At 41.6% G+C, this 18,923-nt stretch overlaps 1 protein-coding gene across 3 annotated transcripts in view; it reads right to left on the bottom strand.

Annotated features, from left to right (window-relative positions):
• The window catches only part of ABCB1 (ATP binding cassette subfamily B member 1), a 106,174-nt gene that overhangs the window by 26,933 nt on the left and 60,318 nt on the right, over positions 1 to 18,923 (bottom strand). For 2 of the 3 annotated variants that reach the window (XM_044245944.1, XM_044245945.1), the window contains 6 exons: positions 16,523 to 16,684; positions 15,511 to 15,687; positions 14,272 to 14,418; positions 11,446 to 11,553; positions 6,228 to 6,305; positions 3,484 to 3,567 (listed from right to left, as the gene is read on the bottom strand). In XM_044245944.1, coding sequence (XP_044101879.1) covers positions 3,484 to 3,567; positions 6,228 to 6,305; positions 11,446 to 11,553; positions 14,272 to 14,418; positions 15,511 to 15,687; positions 16,523 to 16,684 — 756 coding nt within the window. Of the gene's footprint in view, positions 1 to 3,483; positions 3,568 to 6,227; positions 6,306 to 8,577; positions 8,837 to 11,445; positions 11,554 to 14,271; positions 14,419 to 15,510; positions 15,688 to 16,522; positions 16,685 to 18,923 lie in introns of those variants that run through there. The other variant, XM_044245946.1, reaches the window with a different exon arrangement.

Below are 18,923 nucleotides of genomic sequence, written 5' to 3' on the forward strand. Positions count from 1 at the left end.
AGGGTTCTGCCACCGGGACTGAGTCAGTATTTACTCGAGGCTGAGTCCTCCACACCAAACAAGGTGTGGGACGTGTGTGTCCCTGTGGGCACATGAGCACACTCAACCAGATCTCTGTGAAAGGCATGCTAAAGGGAGGGCAGCAAAGTTTAACTAGGGAAACTTGGATTTCAGAAATGTGAGGATACACTGTGTCTGCACAGAGCCTGATCGCCAAAGACTTACTCTTGAAGGGAGGGAGAAAAATGGATTGACCCCAAGCTCACTGACTGATTCTCCTGCCAAGTTAAATTTAAAAAATAGAGACTGATGCTTTATGTCTTCTACATACCACTTTTCTCCTCCATTTCCCAAGAAGTCCTTTAACAATGTATCTAATGGTGTTTGTTCTCTTTTCTCCTTTCTCTTGATCCCCCTTCCAGCAGGTTTTGCTCCCACCACACCTTGAAACAGTTCTTGTCAGAACCATGGCACCTTCTTTTTTTTTTTTTTCCCCATCAGCACCTTCTAGAGGCTGGAGCATGGTAAGATGTTCCATCACCTCACAAGGTGATACCGCTTATTAGCGGTATCTGATATCCTTGAATGCTCCTCCTAAAAACACTTTTTCCATGTCGTTTCTAGGACACTGCTCTAGGAACCTCACTGGCTGCTCCTTCCCAGTCTTTTTTGCAGGTACGTCCTCATAGCCCAGACCTCATGGCCCAGCACTTTCCACGCTCTCTAGCTGCGTATGCTTCCTTGTCTATTAACCCAGCCCCCTGGTTTACAAGCCAACAATGCACTGAAAAATCTCCAAATGTCTATTTCCAGACCAGACTTCTGTGCTCAGCTCCAGACTGGTGCATCTAATCTGCCTTCTTGATATCTCCACTTGGACATCTCATTGGACATCTCAAACGTACCATGTTCCAAAAAGAACTCTCAACTCTCCCTCAAATATGTTCTTTAAACAGGCTCCCAGTTTCATTAAAAAGCAACTCCATTTTTGGGGTAAAGGTTTTTATTTATTTGGCAGAGAAATATAGGGAGAGCACAAACAGGCAGAGCGGCAGGCAGAGAAAGAGAGAGGTGGGGAGAAGCAGGCTCTCTGCTGAGCAGGGAGCCTGACGTGGGGCCCAATCCCAGGACTTTGGGATCATGAACTGAGCTGAAGGCAGCCACTTAACCAACGCGCCACCCAGGTGCCCCACAGTTCCATTTTTTAAAGTGATGCTGGTCAAAAATTATGGACACATTCTATATTCCCATTCTCTTATACCCCACATATAACCAATAAATTCTGTTGGCTCTACCTTCAAACTATGTCCTGAATCTGATTACTTTTTGTCACCTTCACGATGACCACTCCAGTCTAAAACGTTATCATCCCTCCCCTGACTTATGGCAATACAGTCCCTGCCTCCACCCTTGCCCCCTTCAGCCTAGTCATACAGCAGCCTTTAAAACTTCCAGATCCCAAGGGGCGCCTGGGTGGCTCAGTTGGTTAAAGGACTGCCTTCAGCTGTGGTCATGATCCTGGGGACCTGGGATTGAGCCCCTGGTCAGGCTACCCCCTCTCAGCAGGGAGCCTGCTTTTCCCTCTCCCTCTGCCTGCCACTCCCCCTGCTTGTGCTCTCTCTGTCATAAATAAACAAGATTTTAAAAACAAACAAACAAACAAACAAACTTTCGGATCCCATCGCTTCTATGTCCAAAACCCTACAATGATTTCCCATCTATTTCCAGATATAATGCAGATCTCAATTCTTATGCCTCTTCCTTTCACTCACTTTACTGCAGCCATACTACTCTCTTTACTCTTTTTAGAACAGTGATGGAAATGCTCCAGCCTCAGGGCCTTAGCACTTCCGATTCTTCTGTTTAGAACATTCCTCTCTATTTATCTACAGGGCTAGTACATTTCCCTCATTCAGGCCTCCTGCATATACCATCAAATCTCTGAGGCCTGAAAGCCCTTACCTATACGTCCTGCCGTTATTTTTTCCCCATAGTTATTTTTAATGATGATCCTGGCATGCTGTGTAGACACCAGAAGGCCAGGTTGTTGTCTGCTTTATGAAGTTCAAAGTTATTTCAAGTAGTGCACATGTGGTCCTGATAGGTTCTATACAACTTGATCCAAATCTCCGTGTTCATTGATCTGTGTGTTTTAAGCAAAGAAATCTGCATTTTAAAAAGTCACAAGAGGGGCGCCTGGGTGGCTCAGTGGATTAAGCCTCTGCCTTTAGCTCGGGTCATGATCGCAGGGTCCTGGGATCGAGCCCCGCATCGGGCTCTCTGCTGAGTGGGGAGTCTGCTTCCCCCTCTCTCTCTGCCTGCCTCTCTGCCTACTTGTGATCTCTCTCTCTCTCTGTCAAATAAATAAATAAAATCTTAAAAAAAAAAAGTCACAAGATTTACATTGTAATTTAAAACTCTGTGCGCTTACACATTCATAATCTAATTTAGTCTTACGGAAGCCCCCTGTATTTGATAGAAGAAACTTTAATATAGAGCTACCTTAAAGAAAGACTAAAAGATTAATAAGGTTCAAGGGAGGGAAAGGCACAGCAGACATCACATGCTTTTTTTTTTTTTTTTAAATCCTATATCATCTTGTGGATTTTTGCTATCAGTAGTTAGAGTGTAGAAGAAATTGTCACTTCCTGCACAAATCAAAAACCTCCTGGTTCAACAGTTTCTGTTTAGCAGTTAAAGAGAGTCATGTACTAGTATAATTTGAGCTTTACAACCTAATGAAGTTGTTCCTTTTACCACTGCTTTAATGTTTTCATGTGCTTCTCATTTCTTTCAACCTGTTTTTATTTTTATTATTATTACTATTTTTTATTGAGAGAGAGAGAGTGCACATGCATGAGCAGGGTAGGCAAGGAGGTCTAGAGGGAGGGAGAGAGAGAGAGAGAGAGAGAGAGAGAGAGAATCTTAAGCAGACCCCCGGCCGGCCTAGCGGGGAGCCCAATGTGGGACTTGATCTCAGACCCTGATGGCATGCCCTGAACTGAAATCAAGAGTCTGATGCTTAACCAACTGAGTCACCTGAATGCCCCTCAACCTGCTTTTAGATTTTTCTTCCCTCTCTTCTAAACTGCAGTACTCCTAAACATGTATACAGAACCTACATTCTTTTTTCAGTAGCAATTAGTTCTCTGTTGATTAACTGAAACCAAAACAGACTGATCTTGCATGATATGCTGATAAATACTTCCTTTTCTAAATAATTATCCTTCCATGTGTATCCTGTAAATAATATGACTAACTAGTAAACAACAAAAGAAAGCTTGTAAATTATATATACACTATACAGTATACAATCTTTATTTAAGTGGTTAACATTTTTGCTATGAGGCAAATGATTTATTGTGTTAAATATTTATCTAACATTTTAATGATAAGGAGAACACCGAAAATGGGAAAATTAATTCCATGCAGAGATCCAAAATGGCCAATTAAGACTAACACCAGCAGAAAGAAGGTACATACCCCTTTAACTTGAGCAGCGTCATTGGCAAGCCTAGTTGTCAATGCTCCAGTGGTGTTTTTAGGGTCATCAAACCAGCTCACATCCTGTGGCACAGAAAAAGATTTTATTATCTTAAAGTTCTACTTATAAGAACCTTAGCTCCAAGGGCAAGGACAAGATCAGGATGGTTATCATTTACACCCCTTGCATTTCACACTCAGGATTTGACACTCAGTAGACAAGAAAGGGACTTAATAGACAAACACATAAGTAATTTCATTTGTCAAAATAATTTTCTGAGTGCCTGCTACTTAGACATCCAAATAGAGAGGCTGAATAGGCAGTTTAGATAACTGGAGTTCAGGGCAGAATAAATAAATTGGGTTTAAGAAATCAACAAAAGATATTTAGATTTAAGATTAACACAAAATAGGATTTTTTGATAAAGCCATTTACCTTTTAATTTTTAAAATTTACTTTTATTTAAATTCAATTAATTAACACATAGCATATTATTAGTTTCAGAGGTAGAGAGCAGTGATTCATCATTCTTATACAATACCCAGTGCTCATTATATCACATGCCTCCCTTAATATCACCCAGTTACCTTATCCCCCAACCCCATTCTCACCAACCCTCACTTTGTTTCCTATGATTAAGAGTCTTTTATGGTTTGTCTCCCTGTCTGATTTCATCTTATTCCCCTCACCCCGCTATGATCTGGTTTTGTTTCTTAAATTCCACAAGTAAGTGAATATGATAACTGGATTTCTCTGATTGACTTATTTCACTTAACATAATACCCACTACTTCCATCCATGTCGTTGCAAATGGCAAGATTTCAATTTTTGAGGGCTGAGTAATATTCCATTTTGTGTGTGTGTGTGTGTGTGTGTGTGTGTGTGTGTATGTATATACACCACATATTCTTTATCCATTCATCTGTCGATGGACATCTGGGCTCTTTCCGTAGTTTGGCTATTGTGCACATTGCTACTATGAACATTGGGGTGCATGCATGTGCCCCTTTGGATCATAACATTTGTATCTTTGGGGTAAATACCCAGTGGTGCAATTCTGTAGGGCAGCTCTATTTTTAACTGTTTGAGGAAGCTCCATGTTGTTTTCCAGAGTGGATGTACCAACTTGCATTCCCACTAACAGTGTAACAAGGTTCCCTTTTCTCCACAACCTCCAACATCTGTTGTTTTCTGACTTGTTAATTTTAACCATTCTGACTGGTATATTATCTCATTGAGGTTTTGATTTGTACTTCCTTGATTCCAAGTGACGGGTAGCATTTTTTCATGTGTTATTAGCCATTAGTCCATTTATCTTTTTAAGTACATAAGTACTAAAAAGATTGTGAATTTGTAGTATGATTTATATCCATAATAAAAATAACTATGGTCCTATTATCCATACTGGTGATTTGCAATTAAAGCAGTATCTATCACATTTTCCCCAAATATTTAAGAAACAAAAAAGTGTTACAAGTTATTATAGCATGCATCACTTTGCTTTTTTAAAATTGCTGTGTTAAAATGCCTCTTTCAGTGGCATATAACTTCCTTAAAGACAGGGACTGTTGAGGTATGAATGCCTGACAATTCTTCGTATTATGGCTCTGAAGCTCTTCATATGTACTTGCGAGGCTTAATAATTTATAGAGAGGGCATTACACAAAACATCAGCTCGGCTTCCGAAGTATAATGGACTCAGGAGTCAGCCTGGAGGCTGGGATGGTAATGGGGCATTTGGCTGTGGACCAAGATCAACATGCTAAATGGAATCTCAGTTATAATTATGGTTTGACTCAGTGTCCTAGGACAGGGTCCCCATCAAATAGTGTTCTGTCACTCATTCGAGTCAGTCCTGGCTCTGTCAGTCACTGCAAGCAATTCCCACAAACATGCTTTTTAAGTCATGGTGGCAGGGGTGGGAAAGGATGGAGGAAGCAAAGAGAACCATGAAAAGGTATATGCCATTGAGACATCCTAACGTGGCAACCTGTGCCTCTCAGCCAGGGTTCCAGCACCCCTGCCACATCCAGGGCATCCTTCCAGCACCTCATTTTCTTCACTGGCAAGAGATCAGTGATTTTAAAATAGAGAGTTATAAAGTCACATACAAAATTTTCAGGATTGTTAGAGAAACTTTCTCTTTGAACTGGGCTGTTTTGGGTGACATTCGCAGAAGCCCCCTCCCCCTTTCCCTAGGAAAACATTTGCCTCTGCCTGTTGCTGAGGTGTTGAAGATCTGAAATGTAAGAGGCATTCCATTAAGCTGTTCCCAGCTTGTTAGACTACAGTGTCAATTACTATATCCAACTAACCCCAGCAAAGAAACTGGGGAGAGGGGATACATTTTGCTTTGTGGAAAGACAGGTTTCAGGTGACATCCCTTAGTGGGCAGAAACATGAATGTCTTGAGTTTCCCAGGGGAAAGAAGGAAAGAAAGAGAGAGAAAAGGGATGAGGGGTACTGCCTACTCTGCCTCCAGTTGCCCTGAGAAAGGCTGGTGGTGAACCTGCTCTGGGGACCGTCTGTGGCCATCCCATTCCTTGTCCCGCCCACAGCAGAGAGACAGCACGGCCTCTGAGCCAGACCTGGGGGGTGGTCCAGCGGCATCTCTGAGGGGAGACGAAGGGAAGGCCACCACAGGAGCTCGCTCTGAGTAACCTGACTGCACTCCCGCTCCATGAGGTCACATGTACCAGCAGGGAGGTCCGCCCAGCCCAGGCTCAGTCCTCAGCAGACATACCTGTCTCAGCATCGATCTGAAAACCAGGTACCGGAGCCGCTTGGTGAGGATCTCCCCGGCTTTGCCGAACGTGAACCCCTGTGAATGAGAACACGCCACAAGAAAGGAGACCTATCAGAGACCCTGACACCGATGACACAGAGGGCGGGAGCCTGGACGTCACTGCTGAGAGGACACGAGAGCAGGTCAGAAAGCCCAATGTCAGGCTTGGCTATATTTCGGTCACTGTGTTCCATGGTACAGAGCCACACTGGTGGGTGGGGCCAGGAGAGCCCAGTTTTGAAATCATGACTCCCCCATTACTGGCAAGATGATGAGGGATTTATTAGGAAGTATGTTTCTTTGTCCCGACTCCTATCCCTGTTATTTCTCCCGGGGAGCCGGGGTCTGTCACCCAGGAAGCTCAAGTTGTTTCTAAGGCAGAGGCACTGGAAGAAGGATGGCTGTATTATGTGTCATCCAAACCAGGACACACTGAAAATGGCAAAAGGATGCTGTTAAGAGATACACCAGGACCTGAGGTGTCGTCTGGGAAAACAGAAATATTCAGCCACCCCAGCCATCAAGGAAGCAGGGAATAAAGATAGCAAATTCCTCGTTTCCAAGTTAAAATTAAAAAAAAAAAATGCTAAAGTCTTGGAGCAAAACAAGCTGGGCAAGAAGGCTGACCAAGAGAGACTTTTCTGCCCTGGCCCTCTCCTTCCCCCAAGAATCTAACCTTCCTCTGGGAAATAGAGAGTCCCATATGAGTGTGCTGCCATGCCTGGCCACATCTAGGGAGGAAGGGCAACAGAACCCTCATCCAGGGCACGTGGGGATACAGGATCAGGAAGAAACAGTGCTCCCTGTCCTTCTGGAGCTCCGGGAAGTGAGAGTCTACAGATAAGGGCCGCCACACAACGGCATGGGGGAAGCAGAGTGGAAATGGCCCATGACGCATCAGAAGAGAGGCCCTAGTAACAACCCAATTTCCTACAGAATCAGAGAGGTGGAAAAGGACAGTTATAGCTCCTCTGTGACCCCAGCTAGTGCGTGAGCATTACTGAGAGAGGGAAGAAACAGAGGCAAAGAGCATAAGTGAAGAAAGAGCTAATTCTTCAGAGTGGTTCGATAAAGGGGGACAGCCTGGTAGGACCATAGAACTGAAGGCCGCAGGCCCTACCAGTTGCCAGCATGAAGCAAGCAGGCACGTGATGCCCACAGACCATCCCCCTGCACCCCTCTGCTAACAGACACACTGACCCAGGAGAAGGAGGAAAGGGAGAAATGCTAGATCCATTGAATTAAAGCCTGAAATTACTAAAACAGTTTAATTGATTTAGAAATGGCCAGATTGAGGTTTCTCTTACTAGACTGAATGAAATGTGAATTATCTTGCTCACTACAGGAATACTACCCCTATTTTTGTCAAGAACTAGTTTTCAGTGCTTAGCCTGACACTGTAAGTTTATATAAAATACCTGTATGTATATACATAGGACAACCCTTTTAGTGATGGAAGAATGTCACCTTTAGAACAACTGTAAAATCACTACTTTACAAAAGAAACAGGTTTAGTTGCCAAAGGACCCAAATGTAAGGTGGCAGAGGTGGACTGTGAATCTGGGGCTATGAGAATCCTAACTAGAACGGGAGCCAGAGCCTGAAATCTTAACACCCACAGAGCTCCCTCCTTTTGTTTCCAAATCAGGGGTAGGGACTCTAATGTTGTCGGCCACTGTGCCATCTCTGTAGTTCTGAGGTCCTATATTAGAGCCTGTTTCCACGCAGTTTTGCCAGGCAGGTCAGACTCCTGTCTGCCCAAGCATCATCACGTTACAAAGGGAACTGCCTCCCCTGCCTTTGCTTTCCTAGTTCAAATCTTCAGAGTTGAAGGGAGCAGCTCAAAGCCTACGGCCTAAAAATCCCTCAACCAACTTCACACTCACGAGTCTTTATGTTCTATGGCATTAAGAGTTGCTACAGCAATCTTCCATTTGGTTAAAGCATTCTGTTATGCTTAGGCCAAATTACCCAATGAGATTCTAAGTGCTTAGTAAAGAAAAAGTTCATTCAGTCATTTTTCTTTTGTACTTCTTATAATGGAAAAAAAAAAAAACCCTTTCTGTCTATATAAAAAATTAATACTATCTATAACACATTAAATATAGAGACCTATTCAGAATTTTTTTTTTGAAAGATTTTTTTATTTTATTTATTTGAGAGAGAGAGACAGTGAGAGAGAGCACGAGCGAGGAGAAGGTCAGAGAGCGAAGCAGACTCCCCATGGAGCTGGGAGCCTGATGTGGGACTCGAACCCGGGACTCCAGGATCACGCCCTGAGCTGAAGGCAGTCGTCCAACCAACTGCGCCACCCAGGCGTCCCCCTATTCAGAATTTTATCTTAAAAAATTACACATGGCTAATATCCATTCCTTCAATAAGTAACTGAGTATTTGCTACTGCCTCCCACAGGCCTGGGAACATGATCACATGATTCCCTTTTCTTCTTTTTCTTTCTTCTTCTTTCTTCTCCTTCTTTTTCTTCTTCTTTTTAATGGTGCAGTTGTTTAATTCCTAGAATCCAGATATGAGGTATCCATTCCTCTAGGAACTAGTTGTATTTCCTACTGTAGTCAAAAAGATTTGTTTGGATACAATAAAGCTAGCTTTTTAATTTGTAATACACACACACATTTATTCCTTCCTTCGATTTTTCTGGCATATCTAAGTTTGTAGTAAAACTTCTAATATGCGGGAACTTGGGTGGCTCAGTTGGTTAAACAACTGCCTTCAGCTCAGGTCATGATCATGGAGTCCGGGATCCAGTCCTGCATTGGGCTCCCTGTTTGGTGGGGAGTCTTCTTCTCCCTCTGACCCTCCCTCCTCTCGTGCTCTCTCTCTCATTACCTCTCAAATGAATAAATAAAATCTTAAAACAAAACAAAACCAAACCTTTCAATAGGCATTGTGTCCCCAGTCTGCAATGGGGCAGACATTACGCTTGTGCAACGTTAAGGAGCCCATTCAAACCCATGAACCAGACACTTGTCCTAAAAAGACACAAAGATCTGCTGGCACTCTCCCAGGGAGTGCTTCTGTATTAAAAGTTTAGAAGGTGGAATTGGCTCCTGGAGTTGTATTTGGAAGATGAGTTCAGGAAGGTTGTTGTTAGCAGGCTTTACCCTCTGGGGGACTCAATAGCAAGTAAGTAGAGCTTGCTTGGGGACAACAGCTTCTTCTGGAGAAAAGAGAGCCTAACAGATTGGTGTAGGATGGACCAGAAGCTCTTCAAGGTCAAACTTTTTTCAGGATCCAGCTTTACAAATAAGCTTCTTGCCTCTGAGGATAGAGTCCTCTCATCCATGTTTCAAACATTACAGGAAACAATTTCCTTCCTTCAACTTTATCCAGTTGGCTATTTATCACAACAGAACAACGAGGGAAAGGTGTTTTAAAACTGATGTTGAGGGGCGCCTGGGTGGCTCAGTGAGTTAATGCCTCTGCCTTTAGCTCAGGTCATGATCCCAGGGTCCTGGGATCAAGCCCTGCCTGGGGCTCTCTGCTCGGCAGGGAGCCTGCTTCCTCCTCTCTCTCTGCCTGCCTTTCTGCCTACTTGTGATCTCTGTCAAATAAATAGGTAAAATCTTTAAAACAAAACAAAACTGATGTTGAGACTGGCAGTCTTGACGATTCCTCCAGCTATAATCACAGACACACCAACAGTAGCATCAATCATGGTTGCAATGGCACCTCCATGAGGGAATCCAGGAGTTCCTTGCATATAAGAACCTCCTTATGATATGCAAACTAGCCTTTCTGATTATGAAACATTGTGTATTCAAAGCCGCTAAGCCCTCCTCAAGGCTTCTGGGAAAGAGCTGGGTCTATGACATTTGCTCTTCTTTTATAAGCTTTGTGTCAGGAGAAAAAGATTTTAAAGTCTTGATCTTTCAAGTAGATTTGCATTTACATGAAGACGTTTCCAAGAGATGTCTTCACTTTTCTTCACGAGTCAAAGCTCCAGCTGGGGCTAGGAAGAGAATGGTCCTTATGAATGTCCTTCTGGGAAGAAAATGACCTCAGCGCTGGCCACGGCTCCCTTGCCTATGGGGATGTGCCTGCCCAGAACACCAGAGGCCTCTGGGCATGCGGGAACATTGCTGCTCCACCGCGGGGCTCCGGGGTTCTGCCAGGCTCTGCCAGACAGCTGCCTGGCTGCCTGCTCCAAGGCTCCTCTCCAGACACGGAAAGGACATGTGACACTTGTCACATTATTCATTTTAATCATCAAGAGGAAGGTACTAACATCCCTATTTTACAGATGAGGAAATTGAGGCTTAGTGTACATTATTTATTTGCCTGAAACCACAAAATTAGGAACTGGTGCAAAGCATACTCAAACTTCACCTTACCGCACTCAACTTTAAGAGCTCTGAATTTCTTTGCAATTGTTTCACCCAAATGATGTGCACCTGTAAAATCTGACTCTTTACAAAAGTGTCTACAGTTTCTGTTTAGGGCCGGCATTCTTCCATCATTAAAAATGTTCCTTCTCCTTTAGCAAAAGGTGAATGAAAAACTTTTCAAACATTTTTTAGATCGGTGCGACTTGCTTACTGTGTCTTGCTTTTTGTTGTTTTCAGGATATACCAAGACATGTTGAGGATTTAAACCAACTGGCAGTACTTATATCCAAACTCAAGCCCAGGATTCCCTTGAATTCTATTTTTGAGTACCCAGTTTTCATGTCTAATCATCAGATTAGATCAAACACCTTCTTCCCTCTGATTTCATTAATATTTCATTTGGGAGAGGTGATGGGGGGCGGAGAAGGTCAGAAAGTGCTCCAGTGGAAGCAAAACATCTTTGATTTAAAATATTTTTATTTTTAAAATTTTATTTATTTATTCATTTGTTGGAGAGAGAGAAAGAGAGAAAGTGTGTGAGTGGGGGGGAAGGGACAGAGGGAAAGGGAGAAGCAATTAAGTAGGTTCCATGCCCAGCACAGAACCTGAGTTGGGGCTCGATCCCACGACCCTGAGCTAAAATCAAGAGTTGGATGCCTGTGACTGAGCCACCCAGGTGCCCCAATAACATTTTTGTTTTAAATATGTCAAAGAAACTTGGATGCTAGTAGTCCAATTAATAGATCAAATTACACAAGTGTTTAGAAATTTCCCCAGCTGAACAAGAATGCATTCCCCAAAATGAATCAAGTAAAAATGCAGACACTTACCTGAAGAAAGAATGTAATAAAAGAAATAATTCCAAGGACTAGAAACAACAAAGAAAACATATTACTATTCTGTCTTTTTGTTTCAGGATCCTCATCTCTGGTAAAAACCTGTTGAGAAAATATTTACAGGTTTTCAGTTCAAAGACTAAGGAAGTCATTCTGGGTCTGACCCATTTCCCACCAAGCACAATATTTGGGGGTCAAGAAAGGGGGCACCTGAGTGGCTCAGTGGGTTAAGGCCTCTGCTTTTGGCTCAGGTCATGATCCCAGGGTCCTGGGATCGAGCCCCGCATCGGGCTCTCTGCTCAGCACAGAGCCTCTCACCCCCTCTCTCTGCCTGTCTCTCTGCCTACTTGTGATCTCTCTCTGTCAAATAAATAAATAAAATCTTAAAAAAAAAAAAAAAAAAAAAGAAAGGCTTAGTATAACGGAAGTCAGGGCTGGTTTCCCTAATGCCAACCTAAAGGTGTGCAAACTTTGTCTTCCTTAAGGGCCAAGAATGGGTCTGTTGCTCCTACAGGACCCAATACTTATTCTGTGTATACTTCCTCTTAGAGTAATGAGTGCCACAAGGCCACACCAGATATGTAAAGTAGAAATGAGAATAAATACTGTCCTCTTTTGGTGGGAAATTACATTGTATGGCAATTTGTTGTTTTACAATTTGGACTTTGCAAGCTGGAGAGAAATCTGCCAATGCCATTGTGGTAAACCAGAGAGAGGCAGTCATTCACTGAGCCCACACCCTAGGTAAGAAAGGAGACTCCTTGAGCCAGCCTCTTTTGTAGGATGGGCAGTTTAGACAGCGAGCTGACCCAGCACCACACATGGAGATCATTCCAGAGATGGTAAGAAAGCTAATAAGATGTCTTGGGCTTAGAGAACACAGAAAAAAACTACTTCACAGGGAAAGAAAACAAACAACTCCCTCCATAATGGGCCAAAATTGTAACAGAGCTACATTCCTAACCCAACCCAGTAAACTTTATCCTTTTTACAGGAAAAAAAAATCCACCTCAAAATAGCTAACAATCAGTGAGCTCTTATCCTGTGATAGATATTATTCTATACAAATTCATGTGTACCATTCCTTTTATCCTCACAATCACCTCCTAACATTTATTATCATCATGACTTTACACAGAGGCACAGAGAAGTTAATTAGCTTGTTCAAGGTAACACAGCTGGCCAGTGTTGACCCCAAGATTTAAACCTGAGCAATCTAACTTAGAGCCCACAACCTTAAACCCTGTGTTACAAACCTTCAAGGGGGTGAATGACTGGTTGCCTAACCAATATCTGGGAGTCTGTGTGTTAGCCCTGGGTCACTTGCTTCCAGACTTACCGTGACATGAGGAATGAAGACATAAAGATATAAATATATATATGATATATATATATATATATATGAAGATATAAAATCCTTAGGTTCAGTTTTTGTTACACACAGCCAAACCCATTCCTAATGAGTCCACTTCCTTTTTTTTTTTTTTTTCTGATAATGCCACTGTCTATCTCCCTGCCTATACCATAAATGCTAGACCAGGAATCAGTTCCCTGGGGACCACCAGCCAAATGTTTCTGTAAAGCTTCCATGGAAAAGTGCCATGTTCATTTGTTTCTGGACTATGGGTGCTTCTACACTCCAACAGTAGAGCTAAATATTTGCAATGGAGACCATATGGTGCCCAAAATCTAAATTGTTTACTCCCTTACCCTTTATAGAAAAAGTCTACTAACCCCTGTCCTAGAACATATGCTCCATGCTATCAAACACTTTATCTCCCTTTTGGCATTTTTTTTTTTTTAAACACCTGGAACAGTATGTGGCACAGAGCCGTCACTGCAAAAATATTTCTTGAATGACTACATGGAACATACAAATACCAAAGAGAAGTCAGTTAGCCAGGCACGGGGAGACCTGCACATTTGTGTATTTTTTGGTACATCAGAAGTTCATGTTTGGCCTCTTCCATGCAGGGAGCAACTCCCTTCTCTGTAACGTTTTTAGCCGTTATGGCAAGGGTATCCTCAATTTGCTATCTGAACATCTACCACAAAACAGAGAGCATTCCTGCCTGGGCGGTGGCATTATTGTTAAAAAACGTCATCATTAAAAGCAGATACAACCGGGGCGCCTGGGGGGCTCAGTGGTTTAGGCCTCTGCCTTCGGCTCAGGTCATGATCTCAGGGTCCTGGGATCGAGCCCCACATCGGGCTCTCTGCTCAGCGGGGAGCCTGTTTCCCCCCTCTCTCTCTCTGCCTGCCTCTCTGCCTACTTGTGATCTCTATCAAATAAATAAATAAAAATCTTTAAAAAAAAAAGAGAGAGAAGCAGATACAACCAACATACATCCATCTTTCGGAATCCATTCCTTTTTGTTTTCATCGGAACAAGTGGGATGGGCGTCTTCCAGAGGCAGCATGCCAGGCCTGCTCACGCCCTGACGAGTGCGTACGTCATACCACAGCTCTGTCTCCGGTCAGTCTGACAAACACACCTTGAACTCTCTCTGTGCACCAGGGATAGGACTTTTCATGACGTTTACTCAGAGCCCATGGATGGCAGGTGAGACACTCAGGTCAGGTTCATATCACAGACTACTTCAGGAACCTGGGCCCTAAGAGAGCAACTGACTGCAGGGACAAAGGCAGGCTTGAAAAATTAGCCTTCCTATCCCAAAGCAGACTTACATCCTCAAGTTGCTAAGTTTCATAAGAAGGTACAGGACTTTTTGTGGCTTATGCATGCAGCTACAAATAGAAACAGCTCATTCTTTACTCAGGACTCACACATAAACCCAGAAAATGAACATAAACACTTACCCCTATAATCCTTGAAAATATTACTGAAAAGGCTGGTTGCAGGCCTCCATTTATGATAGCACAAAATATACCAACCACAAAATAAGGCCATTCAGTTATATTCAGCTTCAGAATCCTCCAGAAGGAAACTGGAGGTACATTTTCATTCTGGAAAGCAAAATAATACAACAAGCTAGTTATAAAAAGAATTGATACTTTTTATCAGTTTAATGAGACACAGTCCTTCGATAGGTACCAAACAATTTTAAAAAGATTTTATTTATTTGAGAGAGAGAGCGATTGAGAGAGAGAAAATGGGCAGGGGGAGAGGGAGAGCGTGAAGCAGACTGCCTTGCTGAGCAGAAAGCTAGATGCCGGGCTTCATGCCAGCTGATGCTTAACCGACGGAGTCACCCATGTGCCCCTGTACTAAAATTTTTAAAGGAAGGTATCTTATTCCTGTTTATGAGTTGATCGTTATTTAACTTTTTAAAAAGTACTGACAGATTCTATTATATTGCTCTTTTATAGTTTAAGAAATAAATGATATTTCCACGAACATTTAATACTGACCTGATATCTGGAGTATTTACAAGTACAGATAAAAGAAGAGAAGTGTCCACATTTGAAGACCCATTAGAATCTCTTTATATCACAGAGGCCCCTGAATGGCTCAGATGGTTAAGCATCCAACTCTTGATTTGGGCTCAGGTCATGATCTCAGGGTCTTGAGATCAAGCCCTGTGTCCAGCTCTGCACTCAGCAGGGAGTCTGCTTCTCCATCTCTCTCAGTCCTCCTCCCTCCGGTCCACCCCTTCCTCGTGCATGAGTGCCGGCATTAAGAAATAAATAAATCTTAAAAAAAAAAATCTTGGGTGCCTGGGTAGCTCAGTAGGTTAAAGCCTCTGCCTTCTGCTCAGGTCATGATCCCAGGGTCCTGGGATCGAGCCTGCTTCCTCCTTTCTCTCTCTCTGCCTGCTTCTCTGCCTACTTGTGATCTCTGTCTGTCAAGTAAATAAATAAAATCTTTTTTAAAAAATCTTTGCATTTTAAGTTCTAATTCTAAAATTCTTGTCTTATAAATTTTCATTCATGAATTATAACCTGAAGTCTAAAATGTTAAAGATTTTGGTTTGTGGAACATTTTGGGAATAGGACAGGAGGATTCTGGAGAACTCTTTTTTATTCCCACTCCTGCCACCCCAGTGCTAGCCCAGAGGGAGGACTGAAGACATAACTAACTCTACATCCTCTCCGTACCAAGTCCTCTTCTGTCCCCAGCTTTCTGTCCTGGCCTTGTGAGGCATGTATACTCTTGAGAGTTGATCTTCTCCTTATTAAACTGGATCCTGAGTCTTTTGGAGGCATTTCAAAGGCATCAATTTCACTTTTGGATTCACTAATTGCGTTTTCTAATTCAATTTCATTTCCTCTTGTCTAAAATAAATAAGAAATAAGCACAAAAAGGTTAGGCTCAAAAAACAAATAAAAATTACTCGCCAAAGATCAACTATCAAGGAAAGTGGTAATTAACATCATTGTAGGAAAGGACAAAGTTAAACTGCTGCTGGGGGCGTGGGGTTGTGTGTAAATGGGTGGTACATTTGAAAATTAAACCCGCTGAAGGGGAATTTGCCACTGAATATGCTGAAAGAACATGACATCCCTTCCTTGTATAGTACTTTGTCATCTCCTTTTTCTGGGTGTTTTGGGGCTCAGTAATATTTGCTTTGGGCCACCGCTATCAACAGAAATATGGAGCCTGCCATTCTGTGACTCACATTTATCATTTAAAATTTTCTCAGTAGCTACATTAAAAAATGCGAGAGAAAAATCCATTTTTACTCTGCATTTTATTTAACCTACTGTATCCAAGATATTAGCATTTCAACATATAATCACTGTAAAAACTTACTGAGATATTTTGCATTCTTCTTTTGTACCACATCTTTAAAATCTGGGATGCATTTTCTATTTAAAACACTTCAATTCAGAATAATTGTCACTGAAGTATTCAATAGCCACATGAAGCCAGTGGCTACTACAGTGGATAGATGACCTTTAAACCTTTTTAAACTTTTAATTTTCTCCAATTATCCTTCTTTATTTCCCCTCCCTTTCAATGGGAAGAAAAATCTGGTCTGAATTCCCTAAGTATTTTTCTCACCTACCAAGATAATCAAGTAAAGTAACATTTATTTATAGTACTACACACAACAAATCAGTTTGTACTTGAGATATTTCAGGAAAACTCTAGACTTGGACTATATACCTGCATTGTGACGAGTTTGAAGTAAATGCCTTTCTCTTTCATGAGTTCATCATGATTTCCTTTCTCCACAATGACTCCATCATCAAAGCCAGCGATGACATCAGCATTACGAACTGTAGACAAACGATGAGCTATCACAATGGTGGTCCGGCCTTTTCTGGCCTAAAGAGAGAAAAATTAGGTTTTTGAATACATGGACAATTACAGACAAAAATTCATTCAATTTATATTTACTGAATGCCAATGCCTTGGATATTGTAAAACCATCTAAGCTATATAAGGTCATCTCTGGCTTCAGTAAATGTTTAGTCAACAGATCATGGTTTAAAATGATGTTTTATTATAATAAAATTATAATATAATTTTAATAATATTAAATGATATTAATTTATTAATATTATAACCATATATTATATGATTATTATAATTATATAGTTATATAATTATATTAATAATTAATAATATAATGTTTAATAATATTGTAATAAATGAGCACAAATGTGATAGTCACATATTAATACTAGATAAACTTCTAAGAATTTTACTCAACCTCTATCAGCCTGAGTTTATAATAATAATCAGGGGCTTATCCAAAATAAAAAAAGGTATAATCCAGGCACTGGCCAATCAGAGCAGACCCAAGCTAATGTGTGGTCTGGGTACAGACTAGACACCATCAGTCTGGGGACTCCTGGTGTCCCATTTCACAGAACCTCTGGATGATTAAGATGGACAATCAGTGTGAGGCAGCAAAGTCCAGTCTTCAGTGCCAAACTGATCTGACCTCTAATCTTAGCTCTGCCATTTATGAATTCCACAATTTTATCCAAATCTTTTAACCTGTGTGAGGCTTATATAAAATGGAGATAATATTAATACTGATTTCTTCAAGTAGTTGTGATGACCAAATAATATAATGTACACAAAGCATTGTGATATGTATACAATATTAGTTATTATAATGTTACTTATTCCTAGGTAGATGCATTATGGAAAAAATTGAAGAGCTATGCAAATGTTTTTAAGTGCTCGGTGTCATTTTTGTTTAATATGGAAGAGGTCAAAAGGGTTTAATATGGAAACAGAACATTCTGAGATTTCTTTCACCTCTGCAACTTTCCTCAAGGCTTTGACTTTTTGACTTTGTATCTCTCTCCAGGAACTAGCAATAAAATCCTCAAACTAACAATACGAGGTTATTAGGATCAAAATAAAGAAGAGAAGTGGAAAACTCTGACAAGAAGAAAACAATACATGTAGAAACATTAGGTGGTAGCAACTAGAAGTTAGAGAAGATAATGAATCAATTCTTTGGATGTTTTTAAGAAAAGGGAGGCATTTAGAATTCTCCCCCCAAAATTTATATTCTAAAGGAAAAATATTTTTTAAGAGTTAATGTATTTTGGGGTGGTGGGGAGGGTAGAGGGAGAGAGAGGGAATCTTGAGGTTTTTCTTTTTTTTTTAAGATTTTATTTATTTATTTGACAGAGAGAGAGATCTCAAGAAGGCAGAGAGACAGGCAGAGAGAGAGAGGAAGGGAAGCAGGCTCCCTGTTGAGCAGAGAGCCCGATGTAGGGCTCGGTCCCAGGACCCTGGGATTATGACCTGAGCTGAAATCAAGAGTCAGATGCTCAACCAACTGAACCACCCAGGTGCTCCTAAAGAAGTATCTTTAGTACAACCTTTAAAATCATTTTTATTTATAATTTAATACATATTTCCACTGTAGAATAATAAGGAAACATAGAGGTAAAGTTACAGATAAGCAAAGTGAAGGGAGAAATCACAGCCACAATCCCATCTGCCTCTATTTTGGTTCACTCAGTTTTTAGTAACTTGCTTTTCCCTTCCTCAACAATCTATTAAACACATTGGCAGGATATTTAAAGAAACATCCAGTGTCATTTTGTTATTAGGGAAGGGGAAAGCTGGAACAAATATGAGTTCATCTTTGAATTCTACTGTGACACTTCTACTCAGGGCACTTCTGGGTTAAAAGGTCTTCATATTCTGGAGAGGAAGATGGTAAAGTAGGAGGACCCTAGGTCCATCTCCTCCCACAAACACAACTAGGAACTATCATATCATCCTAGATACCTGAGAAATCCACCTGAAGACTTAAAGAACAAACTCCACAACTAAGGAGAGAGAGGAGGCCTCACTAAGAAGACAGGAAGTTAGGAGATATGGTTTAGGGAGAAACAGTGCTGCAGTGGTGGTGGAGAAGGGCATGTGTGAGAGAGGGAGAAAGACACAGAGAGAGAAACACACAGGGAACTCATATGCAGAATATTTCCCCAAAGATGGGCTGGATTTTAGTTCTTGCAACCATCAGGGTTTAAAGGTCAGTAGGTTGGCTGGGATAAAGCTTGGGGGCACCACGCTGGTCCTGGAAAGAAGG

The sequence above is a fragment of the Neovison vison genome, chromosome 4, assembly GCF_020171115.1.
Source record: "Neovison vison isolate M4711 chromosome 4, ASM_NN_V1, whole genome shotgun sequence".
Taxonomy (NCBI): Eukaryota; Metazoa; Chordata; class Mammalia; order Carnivora; family Mustelidae; genus Neogale; species Neogale vison.